At 40.7% G+C, this 16,428-nt stretch overlaps 2 protein-coding genes and 1 pseudogene across 2 annotated transcripts; all 3 read left to right on the forward strand.

Moving 5' to 3' along the window:
• Nucleotides 1–1,822: 1,822 nt before the first annotated feature.
• On the forward strand, nucleotides 1,823–4,231 carry LOC140345975 (protocadherin gamma-A11-like). The gene has a single exon (XM_072432292.1). The coding sequence runs from the start codon at nucleotides 1,844–1,846 to the stop codon at nucleotides 4,229–4,231; it is 2,388 nt and encodes a 795-aa protein (XP_072288393.1). The 5' UTR covers nucleotides 1,823–1,843.
• Nucleotides 4,232–5,464: 1,233 nt separating this feature from the next.
• LOC140345991 (protocadherin gamma-A11-like) lies at nucleotides 5,465–7,873 on the forward strand. The gene has a single exon (XM_072432294.1). It carries the CDS (start codon nucleotides 5,465–5,467, stop codon nucleotides 7,871–7,873), a length of 2,409 nt encoding a protein of 802 aa, XP_072288395.1.
• Nucleotides 7,874–9,270: 1,397 nt separating this feature from the next.
• LOC140346007 (protocadherin gamma-A11 pseudogene) lies at nucleotides 9,271–15,109 on the forward strand (annotated as a pseudogene).
• Nucleotides 15,110–16,428: the final 1,319 nt, after the last annotated feature.

Here is a 16,428-nt window from a genome sequence, read left to right on the forward strand (position 1 = left end):
TTTCACTCTCAGTCACTCTCTCACTTTTGCCCTCTCTCTCACTCACTCTTTCTCTCGCCCTCTCTCTTTCACTCTTACCCTCTTTCTCTCACTCTTTCTTTCTCTCCCTCTCACTTACTGTTTCTCTCGCCTTCTCTCACTCACTCTTTCTCTCCCTCCCTCTCTCAGTCACTCTTTACTCTTTAAGTCATACATTGATCATCAAGACACTGGAGGCATAAAAAAGGGCAACACATTACAGCACATCTGATTTTTATTTTTTTCTATTAGCAATGAAGAGACATTTTGTGATTGACATGAATTGTTCTCAGTACAGTAAATAAGGAAAAGGACATTATGACTATGATTGTTGTGCTTTATGACACAGCCCTCAGTGCACAGACTGATGCGACTCTGGTATTTCTAAAATTCTGTGGTTTACACTACACCCTTTCTCTTTCTCTTTTAGTTGCTCTTGTTTTTCTCTTTTCATCCGTTCTCTGCCTTCATCTCCCTCTCGATCTGCACTTTTGCCTCTCTCTCTCAGTGATCTGTTGCTCTTCAGTTGCTCTTACAGTCCTGCTGTATTCATCTTTCCCTTTACACTTTTGATTAGTCTATTTTTCCCCATAGCGCTTATTTCTGGATTTCTCCCCATTTCTTGATCTTTGGTTTATTCAAGCTGCATTCAAGATGGTATGGATATTCTGTTTTTTAAACAAAGCAAAATTCAAAGTCCTTTGCAGTTAGTCTAAGTGTAGAAAACCACATGCATATTTTTTTATTGGCAATATGCTTTCTTGGTACAATTGTACCTCTCACAAAATGTGTAAACGTTGAATGAATGCAATGTCATGAATACATAGTAGGTTTATTATCTAAAAGTGTTTATTGAACAATCTTGAACACAATCTGTCAGTGATTATTTGATGGGCTGGACAACAATGACTATTTTTAGAGTTTTTAAAAGCTCTAAAAAAACAGATGAATTCAGAACACTTTGAATTTAGAATGTATGTTATTTAGAATAACACATTATTTTAAACGTATTTCTTATTTTTTAACTTGTTTTTAAAAAAAAAATCTAAAAACAATGATGTCCTGGAAAATGAACACACAGACATGTAAATGTACTGTGTTTATTACTGATACTTCTGGCCCTGTGACATTTTTATACGACACATATTTAGCATTAGCATTAAGGTAACATTTCCTAAAAAGGATTCCATTAAATTATTCAATGGAATCAATATGATGATGCAAGATGAGCCCATACAATATTTCAAATCATATTTTCCTTGAGTATTTCAAACACTGCTGTCATGTATTTAAAAATGTACATCTTGTGAGTCTCTTGTCCATGGTGCTGAATAACGTTTCAGATTTTTTAAAACTACTATACTTTAATTTTAATGTATTTTTAAGAAATAATATTGAACTATTAATATTGTTAAACTTAAGTAAACGATTGCATTATTATGAATATGATTATGTTCAAACTTGAATTAATCTGACAGGCCTAATAATATTTCCCTTACCCTATCCACGCACTTGTCTACATCAGTTGGCAAAACCCTTAATGGGAAAGTCAAATTTGTAATAAAACATTTCAAACTGATGTTAGCCACAGGCACCTCAGCGCAGTGGACTATCAAGGCTTTAACACTTGGTGCCGCTGTGGACCAACAGAACTCATATCTCCTCCCACAGTAAGAAGAATAGCTTCACTGTGACTCCAAGGCCGCGGAAAGGGAATTCTTATTTCAGAATTAAAGTGAAGAATAGTGACCTAATTGCTCATTGACGGCTCACTCATTGATAGACGCGGTGTTTAGTTCAAGTGGCTGTTCCTGCGCGCGTCACGATGAGCGGCGGCAAAGGCTTTTTTGTGACCTGCTCCGTCTGCTTTTTTCTGACACTTCCCGCGGTTCACAGTGACCTGAGCTACTCTGTTCCCGAGGAAATAAGACTAAACCATGTCATTGGAAATATTGCAAAGGATCTTGGACTGAACGCAGGGACAATTTCCTCGCGGAGAGCTCGTTTGGATTTTGAGGACAAGCAGTTTTGTGACATCAATCTGGATACTGGGGATTTGATCGCATCGGAAAGAATAGACCGCGAGGCACTTTGTGAGAATAAAGCTACGTGTGTCTTAAAAGCGGATTTGATGATGGAAAATCCTTTGGAGCTACACCGTGTCAGTCTTAATGTTCAGGATGTAAATGATAATTCGCCAGAGTTTCAAAATAATCTGATTGAAATGGAAATACAGGAGTCTACAGAAAAAGGAAGCCGTTTTTCCCTTGAAGAGGCACACGATGCAGACATAGGACAAAATGGTGTCCAAAGATACTTCCTTCAGAAAAACGAAAACTTCATTTTGTCCTCTGACCATAATAAAGTGCAGTTGCTCTTGGAAAACAAACTGGATAGAGAAGAACAGAAGGACATGAATTTGACTCTGACAGCTTATGATGGCGGCTCTCCTCAGAGGTCTGGAACTGTTGTTATACACATCACAGTGCTGGACGCGAACGACAACGCCCCTGTGTTCAGCCAAACCGTCTATAAAGCCAGTCTGCCCGAAAATGCACCACTTGACACAGTAGTAGTGAAGGTTAGTGCCACAGACGCAGATGAGGGACTAAACGGAGATGTGACTTATGGTTTGGGACATCAATCTAAATCTGATGCGTTTTCTATTGATGCTCAAACTGGCGAAATTCGTGTTAATGGCCTTATCGATTTTGAACAAAAAACTAAATTTGAATTAAGGGTGGAGGCTAAGGACGGACTCGGGCTTTATTCATACGCAAAAGTAATTATTGATGCTACTGATATAAATGACAATGCTCCAATAATTAATATAAAATCCCTTTTGAATCAAATACAAGAAAATGCCCCCCCTGGTAGTGAGATAGGCATAATAAATGTACAGGACAGAGACTCTGGTATTAATAGTAAAGTCCACTGTTCCATTCAACAAAATGTCCCATTTCAACTTATCCGTTCTTTTAAAAACTATTATTCTCTAGTGACCACAGAACAGCTGGACCGTGAGCTAGTGTCTGATTACAACATTACAATCACTGCCACTGACGAGGGCTCTCCACCTCTGTCCTCTTCTAAAACTGTCCACTTAACTGTAGCTGACATCAATGACAACCCTCCTGTGTTTGAGGAGCAGTCCTACAGCGCACATGTGACTGAAAACAACAAACCTGGCTCCACTTTATGTTCTGTTGCTGCTCGAGACCCAGACTGGAGACAAAACGGGACAGTGGTTTATTCTCTGTTACCTGGTGAGGTGAATGGGGCCCCGGTGTCCTCTTATGTATCTGTAAATGGAGACACAGGAGTGATCCATGCTGTGAGGGCTTTTGATTATGAACACTTCAGGAGTTTTAAAGTCCAGGTGATGGCCAGAGACAATGGGTCTCCTCCACTCAGCAGCAACGTGACAGTCAATGTGTTTATATCTGATGTGAACGACAACTCTCCTCAAATACTCTACCCCACCCCGGAGGGGAACTCCTTCATGACTGAACTGGTCCCTCAAGCTGCACATGCAGGCTCTCTGGTGTCCAAAGTGATAGCAGTGGACGCAGACTCTGGACAGAACGCCTGGCTGTCCTATCACATAGTCAAATCCACTGATGCTGGACTTTTTACTATTGGTCTTCACAGTGGAGAGATCAGGACCCAGCGGGACATCTCTGAATCTGACAGCATGAAACAGAATCTTATTGTGTCAGTGAAGGATAACGGACAGCCTCCTCTCTCTGCCACCTGCTCCATGTATTTACTGATCTCTGATAACTTGGCTGAAGTGCCTGAACTCAAGGACATTTCTTATGATGAGAGGGACTCAAAGCTGACATCCTATCTGATCATTGCACTGGTGTCAGTGTCTACATTTTTCCTCACCTTCATTATTATTGTCCTGGGTGTGAGGTTCTGTCGCAGGAGGAAGCCCAGACTGTTGTTTGATGGAGCAGTTGCAATCCCCAGTGGTTATCTGCCTCCTAATTATGCAGATGTTGACGGCACAGGAACTTTACGCAGCACTTACAACTATGATGGATACATGACAACTGGATCCAGGACAAGTGACTTTAAGTTTGTCTCGTCCTACAATGACAACACGCTGCCTGCAGATCAGACACTGAGGAAAAGCCCCACTGACTTTTCTGATGTCTTTGGAGATTGTGACGTCTCTCCTGAGGTAGGAACACAGTATCCAAAATAAATATGTGCAAAGTGGTATTTTTACGCTTAATTTTAAATGTAATTACTACTTTTTTATCTGTCTTTAGTAGACATGTTACATATTCATTCTTCTTTAAGTTTATGTATTTACCACTCACGCCGTTTATTTGTATGTATGTTTTAGTATTTTTCACTTTCAGATCAGTTACACAGTAAGTACAATATATTATTGAAGAAAAAAAGAGATGTCACAATGAGTAATTTAGGAGACAATCCGGATCGATGGGTCTTCATGGTTTTGTGTTGAGTAAAAAGTGCATTAAGAGTCAACATGGGAATTTCCTGTATATACGGGTGATTGACAATACAAAGTCTGTTCCCGTGATTTTGGGCAAGTCACTTCGTACTAAATGTTTAACCAAAAAAGTTAATACATTTAAAAACCTGTTTTTTTTTTTGAGCTGTGGTTCCCAAATTAGGGATATACAGGGTCTGAAATACTGACACTGGGATGTTGACAAAGATACTGAAGATACACTTGTATACAGGGCCACATACAAGAGGTCTCACTCCCAGAAGGAACAATTTCAGATTTAGGACGGTTACAAGTCGTTTGGAAAACAACAGGCAAATGGCGACCTTAAATAGGTAGTAACAAAGAAAGCAGCAACAGTCAAATACCTACAATGAGAAATGCAAGTCTTAAGAAGTCTGCTCAATGACAGGAACAAGTCCCGGCGAATAAAAAAAAACACGCCCTACCAGTGACATGTTGTCCCTCCTGAGAAACACTTTATAGCAATTTCTCTAGACATCCTAGTGCATGATTGGCATACTTTTATTTAATGAGACTTTTTCTAACCATATTTGATCCAGCTCAACTTAAATAAAATTAGCTAAATAAAATGTATTAATAATGATTTGGTTTAAATGTTTAATTTAAGTTTTATGACTTAGTCACATAAGTAATGCTCTGGTTACTGGAACTCCCATGATACTTGACTGTTCAGGGTACAACATACACTCTAATTCGGTTATGCTTACTAAAAAAGATGAACAATTGGAGTAGATGATCGTAACGTTGGAGTGCAAACACAGAACTGCTGTTCCTACAAAAATACTCGTGGCGTCAGTGTTCACCAGTGAACGCCTAGTACGTTCATTCTCCTCCTCCAATAACCGTTTAAAGACTGGATACGCTTCATTTAGAGCAATTCTGAAAACAACTAGTCACTTCACCTCGGAGCATTTCTTTAATAAGTCTTTGTACAAAATGTGTAATTTCACACGCTTCTTTCTGGGAGCTTTACCGTTACTTTTCTCCGCCTTCCATCCCATCAGTGGAGACGTGAGTTATTCTGTTCCAGAGGAGATGAAACGTGGATCCGTGATTGGAAATATTACTAAGGATATTGGACTTGATTTGGGCAGATTGTCTGCGCGCAGGGCGCGCGTTGACTCCGAGGACAGCGGCGTCCAGTACTGCAGCGTGAACCTCAACACGGGAGAGCTGGTTGTTCAGGAGAGGATTGACAGAGAGGGCCTTTGTGCGAAGAAGACTTCATGTATTCTGAAACAGGAGCTCGTGCTGGAAAACCCCTTAGAGCTGCATCGCTTTACGATCCGCGTCCAAGACATAAACGACAACGCGCCACAATTCGTGGACGATCCACTTAAATTTGAAATTCAAGAATCAGCTGTTAAGGGCGCTAGGTTTGTTGTTGGTGATGCACACGACGGAGACATAGGAGAAAACACTGTACAGGGCTACACCCTTCAGCAAAATGACAACTTTAAACTAAATATTAACTCAAACTCTGCAGGACGAAAATACTGTGAGTTAATTTTGGATAAAGAGTTAGACAGAGAGGATAATAACGAGATCACGCTTGTGTTGACTGCGTTTGATGGCGGCTCTCCTCAGAGATCAGGCACAGTCGTCATCCATGTCACTGTTCTTGACGCTAATGATAATGCGCCAGTGTTTAGTCAGACTGTGTATAAAGCGAGTCTTCCAGAAAACTCTGCTCCAGATACACTGGTTATTACAGTGACTGCGACTGATCCAGACGAGGGTGTAAATAGTGAGATCAGCTACCAGTTTAATCATGTTACTGATGACGAAAATAGCAACGCATTTTCAATTGACAGTAAAACTGGACAAGTGGCAGTGAAAACAAATATTGACTATGAAAAAATGTCTTTGTATGAAATTCAAATCAGTGCAAAAGATGGATTAGGTTTAGTCTCATATGCATCTTTAATAATAGATGTCACTGATGTTAATGATAATGCTCCTATAATTAACATAAAATCACTGACCAATCATATCCCTGAGAATGTGTCACCTGGTACAGAGGTGGGCATCATTAATGTTCAGGACAGAGACTCAGAGAACAACAGACAGGTCCGCTGCTCCCTTCAGACTGGAGTCCCTTTCAAGTTAGTACCTTCCATTAAAAACTATTATTCTCTAGTGACCACAGAAGAGCTGGACCGTGAGCTAGTGTCTGATTACAACATTACAATCACTGCCACTGACGAGGGCTCTCCACCTCTGTCCTCTTCTAAAACTGTCCACTTAACTGTAGCTGACATCAATGACAACCCTCCTGTGTTTGAGGAGCAGTCCTACAGCGCACATGTGACTGAAAACAACAAACCTGGCTCCACTTTATGTTCTGTTGCTGCTCGAGACCCAGACTGGAGACAAAACGGGACAGTGGTTTATTCTCTGTTACCTGGTGAGGTGAATGGGGCCCCAGTGTCCTCTTATGTATCTGTTAATGGAGACACAGGAGTGATCCATGCTGTGAGGGCTTTTGATTATGAACACTTCAGGAGTTTTAAAGTCCCGGTGATGGCCATAGACAATGGGTCTCCTCCACTCAGCAGCAACGTGACAGTCAATGTGTTTGTATCTGATGTGAATGACAACTCTCCTCAAATACTGTACCCCACCCCGGAGGGGAACTCCTTCATGACTGAACTGGTCCCTAAAGCTGCACATGCAGGCTCTCTGGTGTCCAAAGTGATAGCAGTGGACGCAGACTCTGGACAGAACGCCTGGCTGTCCTATCACATAGTCAAATCCACTGATGCTGGACTTTTTACTATTGGTCTTCACAGTGGAGAGATCAGGACCCAGCGGGACATCTCTGAATCTGACAGCATGAAACAGAAACTTATTGTGTCAGTGAAGGATAACGTACAGCCTCCTCTCTCTGCTACCTGCTCCATGTATTTACTGATCTCTGATAACTTGGCTGAAGTGCCTGAACTCAAGGACATTTCTTATGATGAGAGGGACTCAAAGCTGACATCCTATCTGATCATTGCACTGGTGTCAGTGTCTACATTTTTCCTCACCTTCATTATTATTGTCCTGGGTGTGAGGTTCTGTCGCAGGAGGAAGCCCAGACTGTTGTTTGATGGAGCAGTTGCAATCCCCAGTGGTTATCTGCCTCCTAATTATGCAGATGTTGACGGCACAGGAACTTTACGCAGCACTTACAACTATGATGGATACATGACAACTGGATCCAGGACAAGTGACTTTAAGTTTGTCTCGTCCTACAATGACAACACGCTGCCTGCAGATCAGACACTGAGGAAAAGCCCCACTGACTTTTCTGACGTCTTTGGAGATTGTGATGTCTCTCCTGAGGTAGGCACTGATTAAGCTGAAATCAACATGTAGAAAAAAAAAATGTTTTATGCAGTGCTAAACTCTTTAACTTAACCTAGTCATGAATACTGTTTTTCTTACTCAGACTATATGATCTAAATTATTTTTACAAAGTATATGCTTTTTGTGAACATGCTGTTATGACACTAGATGTATTATTCAGTTGTCTGTGGTTTATTCACAACCTGTTTGGATAATATTGTTTTTGAGCAGCTGCCAGAAAGGCCAGCAAAGAGGAAGTGCGCTTGTTTATCAAACTTTGCATTTACAGCTAGTCACACCACAAAAACAGATTCAAACTCATAAACTGAAGAAGTGAACAGATATGTAATTTTTCATTTTTATTTTTTACTTCACAAGCTTTGATTCCTTAAAGGCTTTAGGGCTTGAAATGTTCATGTCTAACCATTTTCCCCATAAATTGTATTTAATAAATGTTTCTGTAATTATTACATGGCCACGCATATGGTTTTCCATGAACAGTCCACTGTAAGCAATTCATCAGTAAAACAATACATTTCATTGAAAAACCGTAACAGCAGTAAAATGTTAGCCGTTTATTGTTAGACATTTTGTATTGTGGCACTTTGGGAAAAATACCAGCTCTATTGCTTTTGTCTGGCGCTTGAGGTTTTGTAACTTAACAATGGATGGATTTGTGAACAAATATGCCAACCCATTACATTATGAATATCTAATATTGGTCAAGAATAAAGTAAATGATGAGCTAAAGTCAGAATTAGTTATTTTTATTTTTTAACCAAAACTATATTGATCTTTAATACCCCTTGAAAATTTTATTATATTTATTTTTGCATTCATTTTGCACATTATTGACCGACTTTGACCCGTTTTAAGAAATACAATTATAATTTCTGTTCTTAATAATATTATATTTTTTATTATTTTTATTATTATTATTATTGCTGTTGTTATTATAATAGTCATGTCAGTAGTAGGCCTACTAATTTTTTTGTTTTTTTTACATAGTTTTATATGGACACTAATACAAGCTTTAGGACAAGTTCTGATCTATATTACCATGTTGGAAGAAACACATTTGCATCCTTTACTTAGAAATACAATTTCATATATTTATTTTTAATAATTAAGATATTTACGTGGCAATGCTTTTACTTCTCTTTCAAAACATGTTCTTGCTGTTTCCGTGATTTAACTCGTGGTGTCAGTATGCACCAGTAAACGGGACCGTGCACCATTTCTCCTCCCTTCTCAGTTCGCATTGTGAGCCTTGTGGATATATTCTTCTGGATTGGATTCAGCTTAAACCACTTTCCAAAAGAACGGATGAAGTTGTATCATTGAAGATCTATGTTGGATTTATGTTCGTAGAAAAAAATAGGACAAAAACTATGACAGATTTCACGAAAATGTGGAAGTCGGGCCTCACTATTTTCCTTGTCTTTTTACTTACGGTTCGCGGGGACGTGAGCTACTCTATTCCTGAAGAGATGAAGCGCGGATCTGTGATCGGAAATATTGCAAAGGACCTTGGGATTGATGTTTCTACGCGCAGAGCTCGTATTAATTCCGAGGACAGCGGCGTCCAGTACTGCAGCGTGAACCTCAACACGGGAGAGCTGGTTGTTCAGGAGAGGATTGACAGAGAGGGCCTTTGTGCGAAGAAGACTTCATGTATTCTGAAACAGGAGCTCGTGCTGGAAAACCCCTTAGAGCTGCATCTGTTTATTTTACGCGTTACAGACATAAACGACAACGCGCCGATGTTTAAGGAGGAGACGCTTAAATTTGAAATTCATGAATCAGCTGATAAAGGCGCACGATTCGCAGTTGGAGAAGCCCACGATGAAGACATCGGAGAAAACGCTGTGCAGGGCTACACCCTGGAGCAGAACAACCATTTTAAATTAGACGTTAAAACAAACTCTGCAGGAAGAAAATACTGCGAGTTAGTCTTAGACAAAGAGTTAGACAGAGAGGATAATAATGAGATCACGCTTGTGTTGACTGCGTTTGATGGCGGCTCTCCTCAGAGATCAGGCACAGTCGTCATCCATGTCACTGTTCTTGACGCTAATGATAATGCGCCAGTGTTTAGTCAGACTGTGTATAAAGCGAGTCTTCCAGAAAACTCTGCTCCAGATACACTGGTTATTACAGTGACTGCGACTGATCCAGACGAGGGAATACATAGAGAGATTACATATGAGTTTGACCATGTTTCAAGTAAAGATGTGTTTTCTATTCATCCCAAAACAGGAGAGGTCAGAGTTAAAGGCAATATTGATTATGAAAAAATGCCATCATATGAAATGCAAATCAGTGCTAAAGATGGTTTAGGTTTGGCTTCATATGCAAGTTTATTGATAGAAATTGTTGATGTGAATGACAATGCTCCAGTTATTTACATACAATCACTGACCAATCAGATCCCTGAGAATGTGTCACCTGGTACAGAGGTGGGCATCATTAATGTTCAGGACAGAGACTCAGAGAACAACAGACAGGTCCGCTGCTCCCTTCAGACTGGAGTCCCTTTCAAGTTAGTACCTTCCATTAAAAACTATTATTCTCTAGTGACCACAGAACAGCTGGACCGTGAGCTAGTGTCTGATTACAACATTACAATCACTGCCACTGACGAGGGCTCTCCACCTCTGTCCTCTTCTAAAACTGTCCACTTAACTGTAGCTGACATCAATGACAACCCTCCTGTGTTTGAGGAGCAGTCCTACAGCGCACATGTGACTGAAAACAACAAACCTGGCTCCACTTTATGTTCTGTTGCTGCTCGAGACCCAGACTGGAGACAAAACGGGACAGTGGTTTATTCTCTGTTACCTGGTGAGGTGAACGGGGCCCCAGTGTCCTCTTATGTATCTGTTAATGGAGACACAGGAGTGATCCATGCTGTGAAGGCTTTTGATTATGAACACTTCAGGAGTTTTAAAGTCCAGGTGATGGCCAGAGACAATGGGTCTCCTCCACTCAGCAGCAACGTGACAGTCAATTTGTTTATATCTGATGTGAATGACAACTCTCCTCAAATACTGTACCCCACCCCGGAGGGGAACTCCTTCATGACTGAACTGGTCCCTAAAGCTGCACATGCAGGCTCTCTGGTGTCCAAAGTCATAGCAGTGGACACAGACTCTGGACAGAACGCCTGGCTGTCCTATCACATAGTCAAATCCACTGATGCTGGACTTTTTACTATTGGTCTTCACAGTGGAGAGATCAGGACCCAGCGGGACATCTCTGAATCCGACAGCATGAAACAGAACCTTATTGTGTCAGTGAAGGATAACGGACAGCCTCCTCTCTCTGCCACCTGCTCCATGTATTTACTGATCTCTGATAACTTGGCTGAAGTGTCTGAACTCAAGGACATTTCTTATGATGAGAGGGACTCAAAGCTGACATCCTATCTGATCATTGCACTGGTGTCAGTGTCTACATTCTTCCTCACCTTCATTATTTTTGTCCTGGGTGTGAGGTTCTGTCGCAGGAGGAAGCCCAGACTGTTGTTTGATGGAGCAGTTGCAATCCCCAGTGGTTATCTGCCTCCTAATTATGCAGATGTTGACGGCACAGGAACTTTACGCAGCACTTACAACTATGATGGATACATGACAACTGGATCCAGGACAAGTGACTTTAAGTTTGTCTCGTCCTACAATGACAACACGCTGCCTGCAGATCAGACACTGAGGAAAAGCCCCACTGACTTTTCTGACGTCTTTGGAGATTGTGATGTCTCTCCTGAGGTAGGAACACATTTATTTTTGAAAAAATAAAAAACTCAGACTTTTAATTTAATCCGATCTGAATTTCTAATATTTTTTTTTGATTAAAGGTGGTATGGACGATTTTTTTCAGCATTTTTTTTTATCACATTTCCTCGTGGCGTGGATAAATCATTTGTCCTGCCACGTATCAATCATAAAACGCACCTACCGCTCACCTGCAGCCGCGTCAGACTCGTCCCCACGTTTCTGCGTGCCTAAGCTCATGGATCTATCATAATATAGTTCCCTCAGTGTACGGGGCAAAATGAAGACGGAGAAAGACAGTTTGAGCTGACACAGAAGTGGACAGAAATCTACGGGAGACGAGCAATGCGATGCGCTCCATTGCGCTAATAAACAAACGCACGTGTGTGTTGTATCAGTCCACACGGGGGAGTGCGCATGCGCACTTCCGCTTGCGTTCTCAAATCGCCGAAAAATCGTCCATACCGCCTTTAATACTTTTCCTTCATTATTGTACATTTTATACTTCCGGCGCTGGCGTCTGCTGGCTGCCAACGCTCTCTCTCTCTTTCATACTATCTTATATATATCACTGAGCTGCTGCCTGAAATGGTTAGGGTTATTCTCATATATTTTTTTCTGTAGCTCAAATGCATCTTGTTGCTATGTGTGGAGTGGGACATTCATACAGACTTGACCGGAAAGTGTTTTCTTTTTACATTTTTTAAATACATTTCATTTGGTATTTTCAAATTCATTTTTAAAAGTGTCAAATTGTTGATTAATTTAAATATCTCAGTTTGCCCTTGGACTTTAGGTTTTAAATTGTATTTTTCACCAGAATTTGTTAAAAAAATATTCTTTTCCCCATCATATTGATCAATGACATACCAAAAATGTGTCTTATACAAAAAAGCTTTAACATTTTAGAATGAAAACCATAATATTTTCATAACTGCCATATACCTCAGAAACGTTCCTATTAATAACTATTTAAGTTTTGTTCTGCCCGGTGGTTGAGGGGTTAAGGCGATTTCTTCTGGTGATTCAGATATAATAGGAGGGGTGGACAGTGTTCTTGGTCTTCTTTTAACCTCCCATCTGTGAAAAATCTTGGTGTGCTGATGGATTCATCTCTTAAGCTGGACAAACAAGTCAGTTTTTTCAGCTGAGGTCACTGGCTAAAGTAAAACCATACTGACCTGCCAAGGACCTTGAAAGAGAGATTCACTCATTTATTTTACTTCTGTATTTACTTGCAATGCACCACCAACATTTTCCCATTGTGTGGACAAATAAAGGCTATCTTATTACATCACGCCTAGATTACTGCAACTCTTTATTTTGGTCTGGATCTGACCGTTTCTAAGTAGTTAATGCAAAATGGCGGTGGCTGTTCACAGGTACAAGGCGTCACAACACATGACTCTTGTCCTGGCATCACTGCACTGGCTTATGCATTCATCCATCCATCTTCTTCCGCTTTATCCAGGGCCGGGTCGAGGGGGCAGCAGTCTAAGCAGGGGCTCCCAGATTTCTTCCTCCCCAGACACTTCCTCCAACTCCTCCAGGGGGATCCCGAGGCGTTCCCAGGCCAGCCGAGAGACATGGTCCCTCCAGCGTGTCCTCGGTCTTCCCCGGGGCCTCTTCCCGGTGGGAGATGCCCAAAACACCTCCCCAGGGAGGCGCCCAGGAGGCATCTGGAACAGATGCCCGAGCCACCTTAGCTGGCTCCTCTCGATGTGGAGGAGCAGCGGCTCTACTCCGAGCTCCTCCCTTGTGGCCGAGCTCCTCACCCTATCTCCAAGGGAGCGCCCAGCCACACGGCGGAGGAAACTCATTTTGACCGCATTTATCTTGTCCTTTCGGTCATACCCAAAGCGGGTAGGAACGTAGATTGACTGGTAAATCGAGAGCTTTGCTTTTTGACCCAACTCCTTCTTCACCACTACAGTCTGAACAGAGATTGACAGGCGGATCTGTGCAGCGGTTGCCTCACTGCAGCCGCTGCATCGATCCGCCTGTCAATCTCAGGCTCCATCCTTCCCTCACTCGTGAACAATACCCCAAGATACTTGAACTCCTCCACTTGGGACAAGGACACCCCACCCACCTGGAGAGGGCAAGACACCTTTTTCCGGTCGAGAACCATGGCCTCGGATTTGGAGGTGCTGATTGTCATCCCAGCTGCTTCACACTCGGCTGCAAACCGTCCCAGTGCATGTTGCAGATGGAGCCATCAGGACAACATCGTCTGCAAACAGCAGAGATGAGATCCTGTGGTCTCCAAACCGGACCCCCTCCGACCCTTGACTTTGCCTAGAAATTCTGTCCATAAAAACTATGAACAGAACCGGTGACAAAGGGCAGCCCTGGCGTAGTCCAACATGCACTGGGAACAGGTCTGAATTACTGCCGGCAATGCGAACACAGCTCCTGCTCCGGTCATGCAGGGACCGGACAGCCCTGAGCAAAGGGCCCCGGACCCCGTTCTCCCGGAGCACCCCCCAAAGGACACCCCAAGGGACACGGTCGAAAGCCTTCTCCAGATCCACAAAGCACATGTGGACTGGTTGGGCAAACATCCATGGCTTATCCAAAGAATCCAATATAAAATGCTCATGTTTTTTAGGTCTTTAAATGTCTGGCTCCCTGTTATTTACAGGAGTTATTGTCCCACCATGTTCCGGCTCGTACCATGTGGTCCTCCTGTCAGCTCCTCCTGGATGTACCCAGGTCAAAGCTAAAAAGACGAGGGGCCCGAGCTTTCTCTGTGGCGGGGCCCCGGCTCTGGAACAGCCTCTGCATTTTAGAGCTGCTGAGAATCTAGAGCAGTTTAAATCTTTGTTAAAATATGTCTTTTCCCTCTTGCCTTTGACATGAACTGAGCTGAGTCATTATTTTGGTTAACTTTATGTGTAATTGTTATTCATTTAATTTTATATTTTGCTAATGCATTTTATTGCACTTGTCTGTACAGCACTTTGGGCTTTTTAAGTTATAAGTGTGTTTTAGAAATAAACTTTTACAATGACACTGTATCTTTAAAAATCTAAATCTAAATTCAACTATAGTGCTTTTTTATACGTATATCATTTTTACAGAAAGGAATTATCAATATACAGACTGGCAGTTTGTACTAATGCTTAAGAGGTCATGTCATTCTGTGATTTAGAACAAAAGAGGCAGTTTTTAGTGTTGATGGATTTAGTTTTGGTTGCTGTTATGGTTGAAATACCGTAATACTATATTGAAATATAACTTAAATCCCTATTAAAAATCTGACACTGTTTTGATACTGAACTTTATGAATTAAGCTTTTCACTGATTTTAAATGTTAAGTGTATTTGCGTGAGTTGTATTTGCGTGAGTTGTCTTTTCAAATGCTTGCATATCGTTGGCTCTGTCCGTGGTGCTGAGAAGTGTAGCTGGAGTTTCAGGTTATTGTTTAACTCTATTTCCTTTATTTTATGTATTGTTGCAGAAACTTGGTTAAGGGTTCAATCGGAAGTGACTTTATTCAGATAACTTTCTATTATTTAGAGGCTTCAAAAAACATTACAAAACAAAAAATAAAAAACATCTTAGATGTCACAGTCCATTCTAGTTCATCAGCAAATCCCCAAAAGACAACGAACAGCCAGTAACATTTGTAATTATGTAAATTATAGTTTTACAAAGGATATATACTAATCCCATAAACTTGTCCCACGTATATAAAAGTAAATTTGTTTCTGAGTCACAGTTAATAACATACCTTTGACATTGAGAACTAAGATTCTTTTTTCAATTTTTTTTTTTTTCTTGGACCTGCGGATGTAGTATTTCCTGAGTATCACTGTGGATTTCCACTCAGTTCACTGACTGTAGAATTATGTCGAGATTATAGTATTAAGTCTGTTGATACATTTGGAGAGTTTGGTTCTAGTTCCAGAAAAAGTTAAACTGAACTACGTTAGGTTTTTGGCACAATGGTTGTTGGAGAAGCCTTGTTTGGATGTGTGCAGATACTTGTTAAAACACTGCCCTTGAGAATTGTGATGAGTCTTTTTAGAAAAGCAACACAGCAGTGTAGCATCATTGTCATTGTATAATTTATTCTTGTGTTTTATTTGGGTTTTTGATAATTTGATTTGATCCCAAACTGTGATCCAATAATGATAACAACATTTAGCAAATGTCCACACTTGCCTTTTATGTTTTATGTATTTCACGTGTGCTCTGCATGCATTGAGCTGAAATGAAACTGAACGTAAATGTATTAATAAAAAAACAATACATTATAATAAAAAATCCCCTTGTATTAAGGATTCTTTGAAAAGATAAGTATTATTACATGTAATTTTTTGTCACAAAATGTATATTTTTGAAATATCAAAACAGGGTGAACATTTGTTTTATGATCAGTATATTGAGTAGTATTTCAAATCAACTTATTATGTGTTTATTAACCCGTGCATTCCTGCATTTGTGCACAATACGGAGTATTTTTCTCTCTCTCCATCCACTGTTTATAATGAGTCATTGAGGCTTCTTGACATTGTTGCATATTATAAAAGAAATGTTAAGGAAAAGTTAAGCTAAGAAGACTATTAAGTTTAAATAATTAACACTAGCATCATTAATAACAGACAAACTACCCTACTGTGGTGCAAAAATTAGTAATTTCCTCTGTCACCGTCATCCAAAAATGGCAGTATAAAAATGTATATGTAGATATGATAATATGTAGATATGATAACATGAAAGTGGTGATATATTAAGCTTTAAATGTACAGTCAGGAGTTTAGTAGAGACAGATGCACAGAGTAAATG

This window comes from Eucyclogobius newberryi, unplaced genomic scaffold (assembly GCF_026437365.1).
Source record: "Eucyclogobius newberryi isolate DKJ021-1_F unplaced genomic scaffold, fEucNew1.0.hap1 SCAF_11, whole genome shotgun sequence".
Lineage (NCBI taxonomy): Eukaryota > Metazoa > Chordata > Actinopteri > Gobiiformes > Gobiidae > Eucyclogobius > Eucyclogobius newberryi.